Genomic DNA, 16,162 nt, shown 5'->3' with positions numbered 1-16,162 from the left:
GCAACATTCCAATTATAATACAGTACAAAGAAATTTAATTTACATACATTGTTAATAATAAAAAGCCCATGATGGCCTGAACTAACATTCCCACGAATACGGAAATAGGAAGACACGAATTATCTTGCCTCACCTGGAAACAGATGACACCAACAATGGCTGCCTCCTGTTCGTTAGTGTGTTGTGAAGAGGAGAGAGAGTCAGATAAAGCAGTTATTGGTGATTATATTTAATTCATTGGTTGCGAACACTTTGTTAACAGAAATGTTTGGTTGAAATCTTGCTAGCTGGATGTTGACGTGGTGTTTTCTCTGGTTTAAAACACCAGTTTTATCGCGCACGTGGGTGCTAGCAGCGGAGATAGTTGTTTACTGTTTACTGTGTGATGTTGAATTTCCGATTTATGCAAGTTATGTATATGCTGGCCTAAAGATACACCGCCTAACAAGTGATATTGCAAGTTTTGACAATAATGAAATCAAACTCACACGTAGCTCTTTTTTTACTCTTCTCTTTCCACAGTTCGTTTCTCAAACGGCAACGTCAGAAATGCAGACGAACTGGATTTTACGATGTACAAGAGCGCGGATGAGAATAACCCCAGGAAAAAGAGCCGACGGATACTGGTGCGACAGATGCAACACCACTACGTCCTGTGTAATTACCTTTGTGAGTGGGACAATGACTTTTTCATGCTGCTTTCCTGTGTGTAGGTATCAGAGACCGACCGTCTTTGCTACGTTGGAAATAACTTTGGAGCAGGTTCTTTGAAGTGCAACAACCTTTGCAAGTAAGACATTAAGCATATGTTGTGCAGTCAAGCCTGAGAAAACATCTGCTTAGAACAAAAATCAAATCTTCGGTTGTCTTTTTAGATATTATGTTGGAGTGTTGAACAAGCAGACCATGCAGATGGAGGTTCACAATGCTCAGCTCTTCAACATGCTGCCTGTTGTACCAGGTAGAAAGAAACTCCAACTCACTCATTACTGTCACATTAATGCCACGAGGCTTTCCTTGTTACGAGTATAATGAGATTTTAACTTTTGTTATTGCTGATTGCTAAATGTTTATGATACGCCTTTAAGTCTTGGTAAGTTGTGTCATTGCAACTTTATATCTCTTTAATGTTCTTTGCAGGAGAGAAAACAGAATCAGCAAAACCCCAGGACACTCCTCAAACCTACAGAGACAAGGTACCACAATTTGCTCTGCAAACCCTCGAATGAGAAGAATTTAGTATCAGAAGCTTCATCTTATGGTGCATTTTTCCTTTTAGGTTGACTTGCTGATTGAGGCGTTCGGCACCAACAAACAGAAGAGAGCGTTGAGCTCCCGAAAGCTGAACCAGGTGGGCAGTGATACCCTGCATCAAGCAGTGGCTAAGGCTGCCAGCTCTGTGATTGATCAGAAGGGTCTGGAAGGTGAGGCTCAAAGTAGTCTAGTAATAAAAAACAACGCAACTTCAAGTAATAAACCCCCCTCCCACGAATAATGAGTTGAGCCATGTTGACACTATCATATGCTTGACTTAGTTACTTTGTCTTATTATTTGTGCTCTTATTTCCCCTCAGCTCTACAACAGGAAGTAGCTGAGACGGAATCTCAAGCAGACCTCTCTCTCCACCTTCCCCCATGCCACGCAGATGCTGACAAACCTGAGAATGTCTACCTATTTGATGATAGTATCTTTTTTTCTGTTTGCCTGAGTCTTGTGTGCGTATTGGTGTCCAAAACAAGTGATAGCAGTATTAATATTAATATTATTATTGACCCTTTATTAATATCAGCAGTGTGGGAAATTTATCCCACGCTTCTGCTTTAGTTTCATCCTTAACCCCAATCTACAGTCCTGAGTCCAGTGGACTTTGACGCTTTGGAGGAGGCCGGATCCAATCTGGCAGCTCTCACCCCTGAGCAGCTGCAGAAGATGAGAGACGACGGAGGGTAGGGTGACACACAGATCACATTTGCTATGACCCTTTATTGAGCTGCACATGATCCTTGCGTTCTCATTATTACTCATCTTTTTCAAGGTGTCTGAGTGTTGTGAAGCACCTAGAGAACATGCCAGCTGCAGGTGAAGCCAGAGACAAAATAACCCGCTGTGCTTTTTACCTTTCTCTGCTGCTCAAACTGGCGCGTCAGAGGAACGTCACCCGCAAGTGTAAGTAATGTTGCTTACCTTTGTGACACAGGGTGGAGTATTTGGGCAGTTTATGATTTTGGATGGATAATATATCTAACTGCTAAGTTCCAAGTAATGTAATTGTTTCTTATTTTGCTATTAATGTAGACTTTCTTTAATTAGAGCACTTTATTATAATATTATTATTATTTAATTAAAAAATAAATATGCTGAAGCACTGGGCCCTCCCATCTACCATCAGTAATAGTCATTTTATGTATATATGTGCAGTTTGGCAGGATGAAAGCTGTCCTCGCATCCTTCAGAACAAACTGTTCAAAACATTCACTGTGGAGACTTTCAACAATGGCAGGTATGATAAATTAATGTTGACCGATTTCATTAAACATATTTTGCAGTTTAATAATCAATTTTTTTCTTTTATTACTTGAAATTGAATTGCTGCAATTTAATCAAGTGACCTTTCTATACAATGAATTTCGATTTCCTACAGCAAGTCAAGTCAATTTAGCCCAATTTGACAGATTTCTTATGACTTTATGATATAAAGTATACAGCAAACTCAATTACTGCTACTTAGGTTGAGAAAAATCTGGACGTTAATCAGATTATCATGACTAATGTATGCTGTAGATCCAATTATAGATTAGATTTATATCTTGTTTGATATAGTGTAATAACAGATGAATTTCATTTCTCAGACTCCAGAACATGGTGTCAGCGTCAATGCGAGCCAAGTTAGCATCTTATTCCCTGGCTCTACTTCTGCATATGGGTCACATGACTGCTGACCTCACACTGCTGCACCGTGACCTGGGAATCACCGAGGCCAGGTAAACTTAATTTTGTGTTCTTTGATTTGCTGCTTAAAAACATGGGTCAAATATCCTTAAGCGTGTGAAACGTGAATTAATCTGTTTCTTGTTTTTACTATAGGATGGCTGATATTGCAAAGTCAATGGGCCTTACTCTAGTCAGGCCAGCGCGAGGAAAGAGCAAGGACGCTGAGCCGCGGGAAGAACACAAGCAGGCCTCTCTGGTGCTACCGCTGGTGAAATATGATCAGTTTATGGAAAGGAAGAAACGCAAGAAAATGCACTGAGCACACAAGAAAAGAGAACAGCAAGCATCCAAACGAGAGGCATTTAATAATTCATTTTGTAGACAAATAAAATTGTGAACTCTTCTGTCATTTAATGCTTACTGTGCAGGATACAAAAAGTGTAGTAATGAGCTGTAAACAAATTCTAAATGACAGAAAACATCAAGCTTAGATGAAATGTATAGGCACGTTTGTAGACATCACATATTGCACACTTATATTACTTCTTTCAAGTCTTTGTCACTGCGCAGCATGCTGACTGTGTCTGGACTCTCGCTAAAATGGATCCCTTTACAAAAAAAATATGTGCATTGTATTTTAAAAACATTGACATGATACAAAGAAGCAGGAAAAACGTCAAGAGACGATCTAAAGTTTGGATTTGAATCTTCTCTTGTTTTTTTTTTTTTGCATAACGCACAGAGATCCTTTTCCCTATCTACAGTAATTCATTGAATAGAAAAAGTCACAAGGCACAGCTTTACTTTGTAGCATGGTTGAAGCTGGCATTTCGGATTTCTTTGACTCCTGATAGGAGTGATTCATGTGCATTTCCTAACTAGAGAGTCTCAAAACCAACGAAATCTGAAAAGAACAAAAAACAATCTTTAGCATGAAGACTGCTGTTTTAGATGAATGATGAGGACGCTTGAAAGTGCTGAACTCCTGCTTCCTATCATTTGCCAACATTTGATGATGGTAGAAATACAAAAATCTGGCATAAGAAAAATGTGCCAGAAGGACGTACAGGAAGGTGGACGTCTGCCTTTCAGTACTTCACCCTCCACCCTAACAGTACAGCATCACTTTGGACGATGTCCTCGGAGGAAAACATAAGTGCCCCACACGTACACAAACACAGAGCCTGCAAGTGCTTGTCCGTATTCACAGAATGGAGCAGAACATGCTGCCGCTGTGGCAGCCGCTCTCCACAGTGGCCCCGATCCTGTTGGTCACAGAAATTCCAAGTCGAGAAGGATACTGGGATGAGGAGAGGCTGGTTGGGGAGCTGGCCAGTGGGCGAGGGGGCGGGTTTTCAAGAGCCCAGGGAGAAGCGGACGTCCAGCTGAAAAATACATAGCGATGTGTCAAATAAATGTGAAACAACAATTCGACATATTTCGTTCCCACTTACCTGTTGTCATGCCTCAGAATGTTGTTGTTGCGCAGCACGCAGCTCTCGTGGCCAGCGTCCATGTGTAGCAGCGCCTTCTTATTTCCAGGATGACCCTGGAACAAGAGGTTATCGTGCACCACGCCTTTAACAGGGCCCAGCACAGCAATGCCACAGCCCTGCGCTGCCTGGACCCGGTTGCGCAGCACCTGTAGAAGAAGAAGAAGTCAGTCCCTGTGACTTGTTTGATTGGACCTGCGCCCCCGCGGACCCCTCCCCCCCACCTTGACGTCGGCGCAGCCCGAGACCTGGACCCCACAGCCGCAGTTCCCGACCACGTCGTTCTCCACGATCTGCCCGTGGCCGGCGAAGCTGACCCCGTGGCCGCCGTTGTCATAGACGCCGTTGCCGCGGAGCTCCACCCTGCAGTCTCTCTCCACCGCGACGCCGCCGCGGCCGTTCCCGAGGACGCAGTTGGTGACCAGGCGGGTGAGCTGGGTGCTCTGCAGCACCGCGACGCCGGCGCCGCAGTTGTTGTTGAGGAGGTTGGCGAAAACGTTGAGCGGCTCGCTGCTCTTCACGTACAGGCCGACGGCTGCGGACGCGGGACATCGTTAGAAGCGGAATCGAGCTGCTCCTGTTTGCTTAACGCGCGCGTCGGTTACCTCCATTGTAGCTCATGCAGTTGCTCTCCACCAGGGCCACGCTGACGGAGCGGCGGGCGGAGTATCGCTCGTCCTCGCTGTCCAGGTCGCTCTCCCAGGCGAACAGCTCCCCCTCCTCGTTCAGGTTTTCCTGCGCCTCCCCCTCCGCCCCCCGCCTCTCGCCGCCGCCCCCGTCGTCCTGCCCCTGCCAGCCGCCGTCTCTGCCCTCCGCGTTCTCCTGGTCCTTCCTGCAGAACACGGCCAGGCCGTACATGCAGTTGTGGGTGATGTAGTTTCCCAGGAGCTGCGGGAGGCTGGACGACATGACCCACACGCCGCAGCCCTTGTTACCTGAAAGGAGATGAGGAGGCGTCACGCGTGCACCCGACACATAGGCGTGCGTCATCACGCTTCGAGTACGTACAGTAGACGTGGTTCCCTTCGATGAGCCCGCGGCCTCTCTCTCCCACCACCATGCCGTCGGAGTAGCCATAGCAGATGTAGTTGTTCCTTAAGATGGGGTCCCCTCCTCTGCGGATGTCCACACCCCCCCACTGGTTCTCTCTGATCACATTCTCTGAAATCACAGCAGGCGCGTGAACCTCCTGTGACTTATTTAAGACAGTATATAATAAAGTATCCTTAACACAAGCACTCTTACTTCCTGTAAGTGGCACATAAGTGGATGACAAGAAATTATTTGGCCTAATGTAGAATACGGGTAACACACCTGTAATTATCCCTCTGCCGTTCTCATTGATGGCTATGCCTGCCGCCTGGCCTTGGAAGATGTGGTTCCCACTAGAAGACAAGGTGAAGAGAGGCGGTAAATATTTAACAAGTTCAGACTTCATGGCTTCGCTGAGATGCTCCACTTGCTCGTCTATTTTAGCACCTGCAGCCCCAGGAATCCCGTAATCACGCAACACACCTAATAGCACGCTTTTGCTGTAAAGTGCCAAGGTATTTATAGCAACACGCTGGTTGGCACCTGCACCGCAGCGGGGGGCGGACGTTGAGTGAGCTGAAGTCAAAGTATCAGCAGCTCGACAGAGAATAACTGCTGTAAACGTGAGGGGACAAGTCAGACGTGTGCTGACACCCACCTGACCACAGGGTTGCCACTGAAGAGAATATACACGCCGGCTTCCTTGTTGTTGTAAATGTGGTTGCTCCGAATCGAACCCTTCCCATTGCCAAGGACGACGACCCCAGAACGCAAACCACTGTGTATTTTGTTGCACTGCGGAACGTAAGACACAATGAGGCTGTGAAAAGCAGACGGTGTGATTGAACAAACTTAAAAAAAAAGAAAAAATAACACGCCAATTATGACTTTATAGAAGCGGTGGCGCAGCAGTTACCACTATTATGGGGTCGGCCCCCTTGCGGATGTCCAGGCCCGCCTCGCCGTTGGAGTGGATGTTGTTTTCCGCGATGAGGCCCTGAGCGGAGAGGCGCAGGAACACGCCTGACGCCCGGCACTCGCACACCTCGTTCCTCAGCATCACTATCTGAGGGCGATGAGACACAATGAGGCGGATCAAGTAACAGCGCGAACGGGCGCCCGCTGCTCAATTACTCATGATTTAGGCCACCCCATTGAATCGATACACTGATCCAATTGCAAGCGGCCTGCAAAGAAACGTACTAACACTACTACTCTAATATTCTTTTACTTACTGTGGAGTTCTGGATGCAGCGCACAGCGTAGTTCAGGCCACGGAAAATGTTTCCCTCCAGCCGAGCTTGTCCATAATTAGACAAGTGCACACCGCCCTTGCCTTCCCTGAAGAGGCAGCGTCTGATGAGGCAGCCGAGGGCGGACGCAGCCAGCGTCTGAGCCTCTGGGTCCCGCTCGAGTTCCTGCTGAAGGGTGAGGGGCTCGGGCGTCACAGACGGGGGGTCCGGACAGGATGCGGGCGGCAGAGAGCCGTCTGGCCGGGCCTTCAGCAAGTGGGCCAGGCCGTGGTGGTCGCAGGGGATTTTGTAATCCAGAGCAAATGGGTTTTTGGTGTCTCGGCCGTCGTCCTCCGCCTCGCTGCGTTCGCCGTCGCTCCAGGCGGCGTCGATCACCGTGCCCTGGCACACGGCGTCTACCCCGATCCTCCTCCGCCAGTCGTCTGCGCTCACAGGCTTCGCGTTATTACCCGGAGGTCGAGGCCCCCCTGCGGAGCCGGCCGGGGGTCCCGCAGGGAAGCTGCCGTGGTCCCCGGACACGCCGCACGATGGGAAAGTCCTGGCCAGAGCGACCAGGTGTTTACAAGCCCAGTTCCTCTCCGACACAGGGGGGCCTTCGACGGTCACCGAGGACGCGTCGCTTCCGGAGAAGTCGCAGCTGTCCAATAAGCTGAGGACGACGCCCAGCAACTGGGCGGAGCTGCCCTGTGAGAAGGAGCAGAACCGAGCCTGGCAGGTGCCCGGCCCGCGGACTTGCAGGTGGGCCCCCTCGAAGTTGCAGTTATCGAGCTGGACGTGACCCCACGATGTCTAGAGAAAATAAGAGAAGGCGAATTTAGTGAAACTATATCATTACACTTGATGGAGTCATGATAAGATGATACTTCACCTTGTAAACCACAGTGGAGAACCACGGCGGCATGAACACCAGATTACACAGCCTGGCCGTGGGGCACTGCTGCTCCATACACACCAGCAGGGCCACCTCACCCAACCGGCCCAGGCCCACCAGCTCCATGGGCACCTTCAGCGCCACCTCCGCCTGCTCCTCGTACACCCCCGGGTGGAGCACCACGCGATCATACGGCCCCACCACCCCCAGGGCCCCGCGCAGGGTCTCAAATTCACAGCCGGGCCCCACGTGCCAAACCCTGCGGTCCTTCCTGCGCCGGAAGAAGAGCAGGCAGGCCGACGACTGGAGCTCCGTGCCGTTTTGGGCCCAGGTGCGCGTGGCCAGGGCGTGCTGCCTCAGGGCCTCCCGCCAGGACGGCGGCTCCACGTGGGGCCGCCCGGGCCAGTTGGGGTGCCGGCACTCGGGGCAGCCGAGGCACAGCTCCCTCCAGCGGGTGTTGTCCAGAGACAGGATGAGCTCCCTCCAGGCGCGGCACACCTGGCAGCAGCGGCCCAGGTCGGGCAGAGGCAGGTAGGCCAGGATCACCCTCCACAGCTCCACGGGGAGGCTGCTCACCTCCATGGCAGCGCGGGCTGGGGAGCGCCGTCACCACAGGCACCTGGAAACAGGCAGGCGCGCGCACGCACGCACGCGCGCAGATCAGGCAACAGGAAACCACTGGCGCCGACGTTACACAACAATAAGAGATAAATAGGCAAACGACTGTACAGTATATGACAAACGACCAGCCGCGCGATGGACGGACAACAGTTTGGTCGACACATGCTGGAAATGACGCAGTAACGCTGTTTACGCAGCGCAGCTCACATCTTTACGTACGCGTGGGATATTGTGTTGAAAGTTTGCTGCGACGAGCAGCTTTGCGGGCGATGTGACGCCAGTTATCTGCAAACCTTACGTAACAAACACACACACACACACACACACACACAACAAAGCGTTGCATGCGTCCACAACACAAAGCCTCACCTCTCAGCACTTTGCCATAGTCCCACGCGGCGACAGGACCGGACAGCGGGAGCCACTATCTACATGTCTGCGTCGGAGACTTCACAGAGTTCCCGGCGGTCCGCTGTGTCTGCAGATGTGCCATCGGAACGACGGAGTTGAGACGTTTGCTTCCAGTTTACGGCAGCAGAGCACGCGCACCAAGAGCCGATCCATCTTCCGCCTCCAAGAAGGGGGCGTCAACCTTACGGGAGTCTGCCGGAGCTGTGAGTGTGTGAGCAGCGCTGCATCCAGGAGGCGGTCAGTAACCAAAGCGCGCATGGTTACTAACCTAAAAGATTATTACTATTCCATCATTTCCTTCGTTTGTGAAATTCATTAACATTATTCTAGACGTGTGCAGTTCTACCTATTATTTAGGTTCGCCTTTGGAAATTAAAAACAGTGTTTTCCTCCAGGTTGACACTCATCCTGTGATCAATAAAGTTTTTATTATTATTATTATTATTATTATTATTATTATTATTATTATTATTATTATTATTATTATTATTATTATTATTATTATTATTATTATTATTATTATTGTTATTGTTGTTATTATTATTAGGTTTATGGAGTTCTGGTGTTTGCAGGTCTCTGTTTAGGTGGTTGATAATGTACACCAAGAAAGGCCATGACAGGTAGTTGGGCAAAAGTCCAAAATTGGTAGGTAGAGGGCAATAAATCTTAACAATATTATAGGAATAAAACAAAACAGGCCTTTAGAAATAGGCCCAAGCTGTTACTAATACTAAAAAGTGCACAGTTAAGCATGAAAATAACATTTAAGAAGGACTGTAGAGGACAGGATGTGGCCAGATTGGCAAAGAAAGGCCAGAAAATATGTTTATGCTGTGGCATTTCTCCGAAGCTTTAATTCTCCTTTTTCCAGCATTGTTGTTTCAACACCGCACACCACAGCTCCTTAACCAGAACGGGGTGGTGTTTGTCATTGTTCTTGAAGTGCTTATTTAAATGTTTTAAAAAATGTGGTTGTTTTAGGTAAAGGTCAGTGAAACGCAGCATTTGTGCAAGTAGATGGATTATATTTTTATTGAGCGATAAAGCAGCAATACATATCAAGAAACAGAGGTGCATGGGTGATGCGTATAAAACATTGTAACTTCTTCAGCAGCATATTTAAAGTACTTTATTATGCACATTTTTAATGAACATCTTATATCAAAAAGCACTTTTTCCTCTTTGGCTTTACATATGATTTGGTAATGATGGACAGTGGCCGTCTGCCAACTTTGACAACTTTATAAACAAGACCTATAATCTATAAACTAGATTCTAAGAGGTACTCATAGCCACTTAGCAAACGTCTGTTCTGAAGTGGTGGGACCCTGTGTTTCTGAACTTGTGACTGAACAAATTCATTTGACTTTCTGTCAAATAACAACGAACATCACAAGCTGCTTTTTGTTTGGCAGTTGTTGCATGCAAGAATAAAAGTTTTTTTCTCAATATAAAATGAGGATAGTTGGATAGCTGGATTGATGTTGCAGTATAATAATATACTACTAATACTAATAAAGGCTCACATAGTGGTACTCTCCGTTGCCCAAGAGGTGGCGTTGTTCTCCCACCTAAAACTTAGGCTTTACCATATACATGTGCTTCACGTGGTCCATTTTGTTTGATTCATAATGGTTCATAACATTGGATTGGTTTCAAAATGTAATCAAAATCAAATTAAAAATGTATTTTATTCAGATCAGTGAAAATGAAGCCACACTTGTCCTTCAAAATATCGATGCATCACTATTTCTTCCTTTTTCTTCAGCAAGCTCTCTAAACTGTGCTGAATCTGGTGCGTTTTTTTCCCAAAGGTTTTTGCCTAAAGACAAAATGAAATATGCATTTGAATCTCTCCAGCCCATGAGTAGAACTTGCTCAACATGTGATTACAATGAAATTAAATTAAACTAAAATATAAGTTCAGGAATAATTATTATTATTAAGAACTCAACAAAAAGAAAGCCAATTTTTTCTAAATTGGATTTAGATTTTCTGATTTAGAGCAGTGCAACTTTTATTCATCATTTTATAGTTTCATTATTACGTTTATTTAATCTCTTCACATAAATTTTAAAGATTTATGACATGACGGTGGACGTACTTAGGCTTGTCCCCCTGAAGAATGCTTGTAACCCACGGAGCTTTAGGGTCCAGACAAATCCTTCGTCCGTTCTTTTTAAGTGTGGCACTACGTGACAGAAAGACAGATTAAGACCCATTAAGACTCAGGTAATCACTCCGAGTTCTTCAGGTCAAAATGAACAAACTGTTGAAGCTTTGCCCAGAGGGCGCTTACATGATCTCCACCTCGCTGCAGTGGGAGTTGGCAGGGTGCACCACCACTGTTTGTATGTAACGTCTAATGGGCCTTTTCTCCTTCTTGATACATCGACATCGAAAGACCTGTGTCGTATCCCCAGGTCCCAAGCCTGAGGACGAGAGAAGTCCGAGACAGCAGAAACAAAGCAGAACAAACCTGTGACACTGCAGCGACGCTCGAACACACCGCACACATGCAGGCGCTTGAAACTACTTGCGCGTGCAGGAATTCTGACAGCAGGGAATGTGGAGTTGCGTGTGGCTTTCTAGTGCGGTACTCGTGTCACGGCAGCGACTGATAGAGGAGACTCACCATCGGCGACAGCCAGGACCAACAGGAGTGTGAGCGTCGGGATATGACACATGTCTGCTGTGAGGCCGAGCTCAGTCTGCTCCTCGTTCTCTGTCGTCGTACGAGGTTTTGCAAGTCTGCTCTATAAACACTTATCCTCCCTCTCCCTCTCACCCTCCCTTCCCTGAGTTCCAAGGAACATTTCTGGCTAAAAGGAGGCTTTGGCATTATTAGAGTACTTGCCACAAAATCCCACAAAAAAAAGCTATTCTCACAGTTGATGTTTCCAGAGAAGTCTTTTAGGTCTTTACTGTCCAGCTGGTTCTGCTTTATATCATTGTTGTTCTCAAAGCTGCTGCTCCAGTCAGTGGATCATGGTTTGGAGTTGTCGATAAAGCTTGTTTCAACTAGTTTTAAACACCTATAAATTCCTCCTGCTTCAACTGCTATAAACGTAACTGGCTCGTAAGTGCCATATGCAAGAGGTGCAAGGTAAAGGTTTATTGTAACAGAGGAGGGAAGAAGGCAATAAAAAGACGGCGAGAACGAGTGAGAGAGACAGAGGGGGAGCGAGAGAGAGAATGATGTGCAGTCACAGATGTGCAGAGGGACAGATGTGTTCCAGGACGACACCGCAGCCATAATTCTGCACAAACGAGCTCGTATCGTTCAGACCAGCGCGCTCACACACAGCCTTCACAGCCCAGGTTTTTATCAGACACACCTCACAACACAACAGTGGTTGGTCACACGTTCCAGTAAGATTACAGTCTGGGTGTTCTGAAACAATTTGTTGGATAGATCTAGATGCAGATGATCAACTTACACCTCACATGTTTCAGAGTTTACATGTATTAGAATTTATCATACAGGGTTTCACATGACAAATCTAATTTCTTAAGCCTTTCTTAGAATTTGCGCATTCAGTCCTTTCGTATTGCTTTCTTGTATTGGGAAATATCCTGTTTAACTACTGTTCTTCCAACTGATTGAAATACTGTGCAGGAAAAAATATACATATTTGGTGTAAACATGTAGAAAAATGTTAAATAAGTCTAAATGTTTATTCACAGTGATGGACTGGCAACGTGTCAGTCTTCTGGCGGAGAGGCTCCAACACCTTTACAAGGACTACGTAGTTGTTGGTGTGAAGGGGGGGAAATTCAACCTTTTTCACCCTGCTGTCAGCTGTTTGCTAACCCCTTAAACTCCCTTTCATTTCCTGAAATCCCCACAGCGTGACTGCCAGCGAAACTCCTTTTGGGAAGTGTACACATCCTCATGTTGTATATCATCAGTATTTACCAAGTCAAACAGTCTAGTTCAAGGGAACGGCAATAGTTGGCTACTGAGCAGGCGTCTTCTGATGCAATGCCCTCATGCTTGAGTCTCCTTAACAGCTTTAACTGGAGCACAAGTGTATCAAAGTAGACTGGGTGGTGTCAAGTTCATGAGTCACCTCTGACTTTACCTGTTTGAAACCCGTGCGTCTCAGTGCCTTGCGTCTGCAATGCTTGTGCAGTGTGTTGTGTACCTAGGTTTGATTTGTACATTAAAGCACACACATGCACAGTGGAGTGAATGTCTCTCTCCAAATGTACAGGACTGCTACACAATGTGCCTGCATGTGTGCTGCAGAATGAGTGTCATTATCTACCTTACTGCACAACGCTAACTTTTATCATGAAAATAATAATAGAGATGTGCACGTCACCCTTGAATCAAAAGACTAATGTTTGTATAAGACCAAAGAATTTTCATTGCCCAGTAAGTAAATTTATTACAAGCAATCACAAGTAATTGATAATGTTTCAAGTATTTTTCTAATATTAAATGAATCGAAACAGCTGACCTACTGACGACTGAAAGTCGATCAGGTGACGAGGTTAATGTTGTTCCTCTGATGATCTATTGAGCAGTTAGACATTAACATAACCCTGACCAAAAACCCAGACGGTGCAGAGGAAACATCAGGAAATGTGATGTTTTGTGTGAAATGTGATGTTTTTATTAGAACCGACTCCTTATGAGCTTCACAACACATACGTTTATGCAAAGGCTAAACTGTCTTCCAACAGGAACTGAGCCTTTTACTCATGCGTGTAACATGAAGTAAACCCCATTAAAATAGATATTTGACACAATGCACTCATTAAGCTCAGTTTTGAAATATCTAAACATTAATAATGAATCAAGCTGCTGATTTCATTAGTTCCTCTGTGATTCTGTGAAGATGAATAACCTCCTTCCTGTGTGTGTGTGTGTGTGTGTGTGTGTGTGTGTGTGTGTGTGTGTGTGTGTGTGTGTGTGTGTTTGTGTGTGTGTGTGTACATTGATCTTGCTTTACTAGATGAAATCCTGCATAATTGTTACAATAAAAAATGTTCTTGTTTTACTATTGCCTGAAAAACCCTCCACATCTTCTACTATAAAAGTGAAAGAATATGTGGGAATAAATGAAAATAGGTGTTTCCTATAAGTCACATGCGGCTGGTCATGCTATTTTCATATCACTAAATGTCAAATGTTAAACAGCACAAACCCACAATGTAGAAGAAAGCCCCCAGTGAAGCTGAACAGCTGAACACATCCTCTATTTAACCACACTGATGATCACATTCCACTGCTTTACAAACTAAACACAGACAACCACACAAGGAAATATATACGCGTCCATGTGATCAGGACATGAGAGCGTTGTCTGTCATTTAAAAAAATAGTTTAAACTCATATATCTAATCAGATGTTATACTGCAACAAGGAGAAAACAAATAGCCAATGAAGCAATAAGTGCGGATGAGGTTTCTGAAGTTACCCCATACTTCCTTCTGCTTTGTGAGAGTTAAGGTAGTGACGTTATTGCTGCAGGCAGAAGCCTGTTGGAACTTGAAGTGGTTAGATTAGGTTTCATGAAACACGCATCACTAGATATTGCTTTAGGGATGTCAAGCAGCAATGCACAAAATGTTTGATGAGTGTCACTTTCTCTTACACATGGGTGCAGAACCTGGGTTTTATTCAGGTATGAGTTCTAGCTCCGGATCAGATCGACTGATCCGCCCACTTACTCTTTCTAGGTAAAGATCAAACGTGGTCTAAAACCAATGGGTTCAGCAACAAATGCGTGTGGTAATGATTTACCATCGGTGGCCTGTCGACACACAGCGCTGCGCTGTGTGGCGCTCAGAGGTCGACCCGCGTGCCATCGGAGGGGGTCACGATCAGATGAATTTCCATTCCGTTGTTGTGAATCTCCGATGACAAAGTCTGAATCCCAAATTTGTCATCAAGTCACTCACAGATTGCATGGAACTGCTCTTAGTAGATGCCAGCAGTGAATCAATTGCCACCTAATCAATCTGTGTGAGTAATTGAAATTCAGCCCTAAACATTTCATTCCTCTCATGTTTGCTTTATACGTTAGTTTAGGAGTTTAAGTCACTGTGTTTTCCACAGGATAACTCTGCATTGGTGACATGAGCGCTCATGATAAATCCCAGATGTCTGTCAAGTTCCCTGTGTAAATTCCCACCCAAGAGTCCCAACTTGCGCAATCTGATTGTGAGTCATGTGCCGACGGCAGATATAAAAAGGGCTCTCCACTGCTAAGTTCAGTCAGTGAGGAGGCAGCGGAGCCACAGAAAGGAAAAGTAGAGAAGGGGGAAAGTGAAAGAAGAGCGAGCCACCTTCCATCCACTGCTTCAGTCTTCGCAGACAGCTTCCTGCAGCGCTTTCCTCATCTCTGAGCAGCTTAGTTGTTGCAGAATTTGCAAAAGGCATAAAGAAACAATGATGAGCAGCAGGGTCATTATCATTGCTGTCGCGGTGCTCCTGGCGTCCCTCGCCACCAACGAAGGTGAGACGGTTTTGCTAATCTGTAACTGAGTCGTTGCTTTGCACACACTCCGGCCCTCTGGTGTGCGAGCAAACACTGCTGCGCTCTGTGACCCCGTGTGACTTCCTGTGTCCTGCAAGGAATGAGCCTGGGCGTGGAGCTGCACTGCCGCTGCATCAAGACGGAGAGCAGACGCATCCGGTTCATCGAGAAGGTGGAGCTGATCCCGCCCAACCCTCACTGCGACAAGCTTGAAGTCATGTAAGGCCTCGTCTTAAAAGCTGCTATTGATGGATGTTATTGTTGTCGTCACCTGTTGTCGTCAACCTGTCTGATCGCTGCTCTGTTTGTGATTGGGGATTGCAGTGCCACGCTGAGGAAATCAGGCAGGCAGGTCTGCCTCGACCCCGAGGCTCTGTGGGTGAAGGAAATAATCGACAAAATAACGAAGTAAGCACAATACGCACGCCTGACCCGCAGTATAGCTTCATTATTTGTCTGGTCACATCACATCAAAAACACACACTAATTGCTCTTCTTGCTTCGTTTCTCTGCAGCAGTACACAGTAAACAGAAGGCGAAGGCGTGAAATGTCCCTCAGAAGACGGAGCTGTGAAAGTACCGAAAAGTATCTGTTTCATGGGAGGAACTGTTTATTGTTGAGAGTCAACTGACCACACTACTGTGTTTGTATCAAACACGCTATATATGAATTATTCTTCTTACTTTGCCTGTGAGTCACTTGGTGCAGCCTCTTATTATTTTGGCTGCTCCTGAAATGAGTAAAATCAAATCACTGCGCTCTTTAACCTATGATTATTTATTGATGTATTTATGAAAATGTTACCTGCTTATTTATATGTTTTTTGTACTCTAAATTTATCAATTTAATAAAACATTGATTCCTATTGATTTGTTTGGTCCATAGTTTTCTGTTATCAGATTGAGATTGAAATAAAAAATAAATTAACAAGCATATTTAAAATGAATTTAAAAATAAATACAAATAAACCAAAGAATAAACCCCAGACTGTAAACTGTCACTCCTCGTTCAGTGTACAATGGCACCATGTGATGCTGCCGGAACGATGACCTCATCA

The 16,162-nt window shown here is 45.9% G+C and overlaps 4 protein-coding genes across 4 annotated transcripts; 2 read left to right on the top strand and 2 right to left on the bottom strand.

Moving 5' to 3' along the window:
* Window positions 1–34: 34 nt before the first annotated feature.
* polr1e (RNA polymerase I subunit E) lies at window positions 35–3,336 on the top strand. Its single transcript, XM_029148119.3, has 12 exons — window positions 35–219; window positions 523–626; window positions 714–790; window positions 876–961; window positions 1,141–1,196; window positions 1,280–1,424; window positions 1,575–1,685; window positions 1,851–1,947; window positions 2,037–2,167; window positions 2,420–2,501; window positions 2,851–2,982; window positions 3,086–3,336. The coding sequence occupies exons 1-12, from the start codon at window positions 144–146 to the stop codon at window positions 3,249–3,251; spliced, it is 1,263 nt and encodes a 420-aa protein (XP_029003952.1). The 5' UTR covers window positions 35–143; the 3' UTR covers window positions 3,252–3,336.
* Window positions 3,279–8,784, bottom strand: fbxo10 (F-box protein 10). The gene is made up of 11 exons (XM_029148085.3): window positions 8,572–8,784; window positions 7,579–8,200; window positions 6,693–7,499; window positions 6,374–6,523; window positions 6,116–6,252; window positions 5,740–5,810; window positions 5,434–5,586; window positions 5,031–5,360; window positions 4,650–4,960; window positions 4,387–4,574; window positions 3,279–4,317 (listed from the first exon to the last, which is right to left on the bottom strand). The coding sequence occupies exons 2-11, from the start codon at window positions 8,161–8,163 to the stop codon at window positions 4,137–4,139; spliced, it is 2,913 nt and encodes a 970-aa protein (XP_029003918.1). The 5' UTR covers window positions 8,164–8,200; window positions 8,572–8,784; the 3' UTR covers window positions 3,279–4,136.
* Window positions 8,785–9,627: 843 nt separating this feature from the next.
* LOC129604117 (C-X-C motif chemokine 2-like) lies at window positions 9,628–11,666 on the bottom strand. The gene is made up of 4 exons (XM_055509044.1): window positions 11,249–11,666; window positions 10,913–11,045; window positions 10,718–10,804; window positions 9,628–10,435 (listed from the first exon to the last, which is right to left on the bottom strand). The coding sequence occupies exons 1-4, from the start codon at window positions 11,298–11,300 to the stop codon at window positions 10,390–10,392; spliced, it is 318 nt and encodes a 105-aa protein (XP_055365019.1). The 5' UTR covers window positions 11,301–11,666; the 3' UTR covers window positions 9,628–10,389.
* A 1,877-nt stretch (window positions 11,667–13,543) lies between these two features.
* On the top strand, window positions 13,544–15,974 carry cxcl8a (chemokine (C-X-C motif) ligand 8a). Its single transcript, XM_029132447.3, has 4 exons — window positions 13,544–15,083; window positions 15,203–15,323; window positions 15,429–15,512; window positions 15,620–15,974. Exons 1-4 carry the CDS (start codon window positions 15,017–15,019, stop codon window positions 15,630–15,632), a joined length of 285 nt encoding a protein of 94 aa, XP_028988280.1. The 5' UTR covers window positions 13,544–15,016; the 3' UTR covers window positions 15,633–15,974.
* The last annotated feature ends 188 nt before the right edge of the window (window positions 15,975–16,162 follow it).

This window comes from Betta splendens, chromosome 1 (genome assembly GCF_900634795.4).
Source record: "Betta splendens chromosome 1, fBetSpl5.4, whole genome shotgun sequence".
Taxonomy (NCBI): Eukaryota; Metazoa; Chordata; class Actinopteri; order Anabantiformes; family Osphronemidae; genus Betta; species Betta splendens.
The sequence above is the reverse complement of the archived record's forward strand: the minus strand, read 5'-3'. Positions and strand labels throughout refer to the sequence as shown.

Coding starts and splice junctions, on each gene's coding strand:
- cxcl8a (XM_029132447.3), top strand. CDS start 15,017: ATGATGAGCAGCAGGGTCATTATCATTGCTGTCGCGGTGCTCCTGGCG. Junction 15,084..15,202: donor GTCCCTCGCCACCAACGAAG/GTGAGACGGTTT, acceptor GTGTCCTGCAAG/GAATGAGCCTGGGCGTGGAG. Junction 15,324..15,428: donor TGCGACAAGCTTGAAGTCAT/GTAAGGCCTCGT, acceptor TGGGGATTGCAG/TGCCACGCTGAGGAAATCAG.
- LOC129604117 (XM_055509044.1), bottom strand. CDS start 11,300: ATGTGTCATATCCCGACGCTCACACTCCTGTTGGTCCTGGCTGTCGCC. Junction 11,046..11,248: donor GGTCCTGGCTGTCGCCGATG/GTGAGTCTCCTC, acceptor TCTCGTCCTCAG/GCTTGGGACCTGGGGATACG. Junction 10,805..10,912: donor TGCAGCGAGGTGGAGATCAT/GTAAGCGCCCTC, acceptor TCTGTCACGTAG/TGCCACACTTAAAAAGAACG.
- fbxo10 (XM_029148085.3), bottom strand. CDS start 8,163: ATGGAGGTGAGCAGCCTCCCCGTGGAGCTGTGGAGGGTGATCCTGGCC. Junction 7,500..7,578: donor TCTCCACTGTGGTTTACAAG/GTGAAGTATCAT, acceptor TATTTTCTCTAG/ACATCGTGGGGTCACGTCCA. Junction 4,318..4,386: donor ATTCTGAGGCATGACAACAG/GTAAGTGGGAAC, acceptor TGTATTTTTCAG/CTGGACGTCCGCTTCTCCCT.
- polr1e (XM_029148119.3), top strand. CDS start 144: ATGACACCAACAATGGCTGCCTCCTGTTCGTTAGTGTGTTGTGAAGAG. Junction 220..522: donor GTCAGATAAAGCAGTTATTG/GTGATTATATTT, acceptor CTCTTTCCACAG/TTCGTTTCTCAAACGGCAAC. Junction 962..1,140: donor CATGCTGCCTGTTGTACCAG/GTAGAAAGAAAC, acceptor TGTTCTTTGCAG/GAGAGAAAACAGAATCAGCA.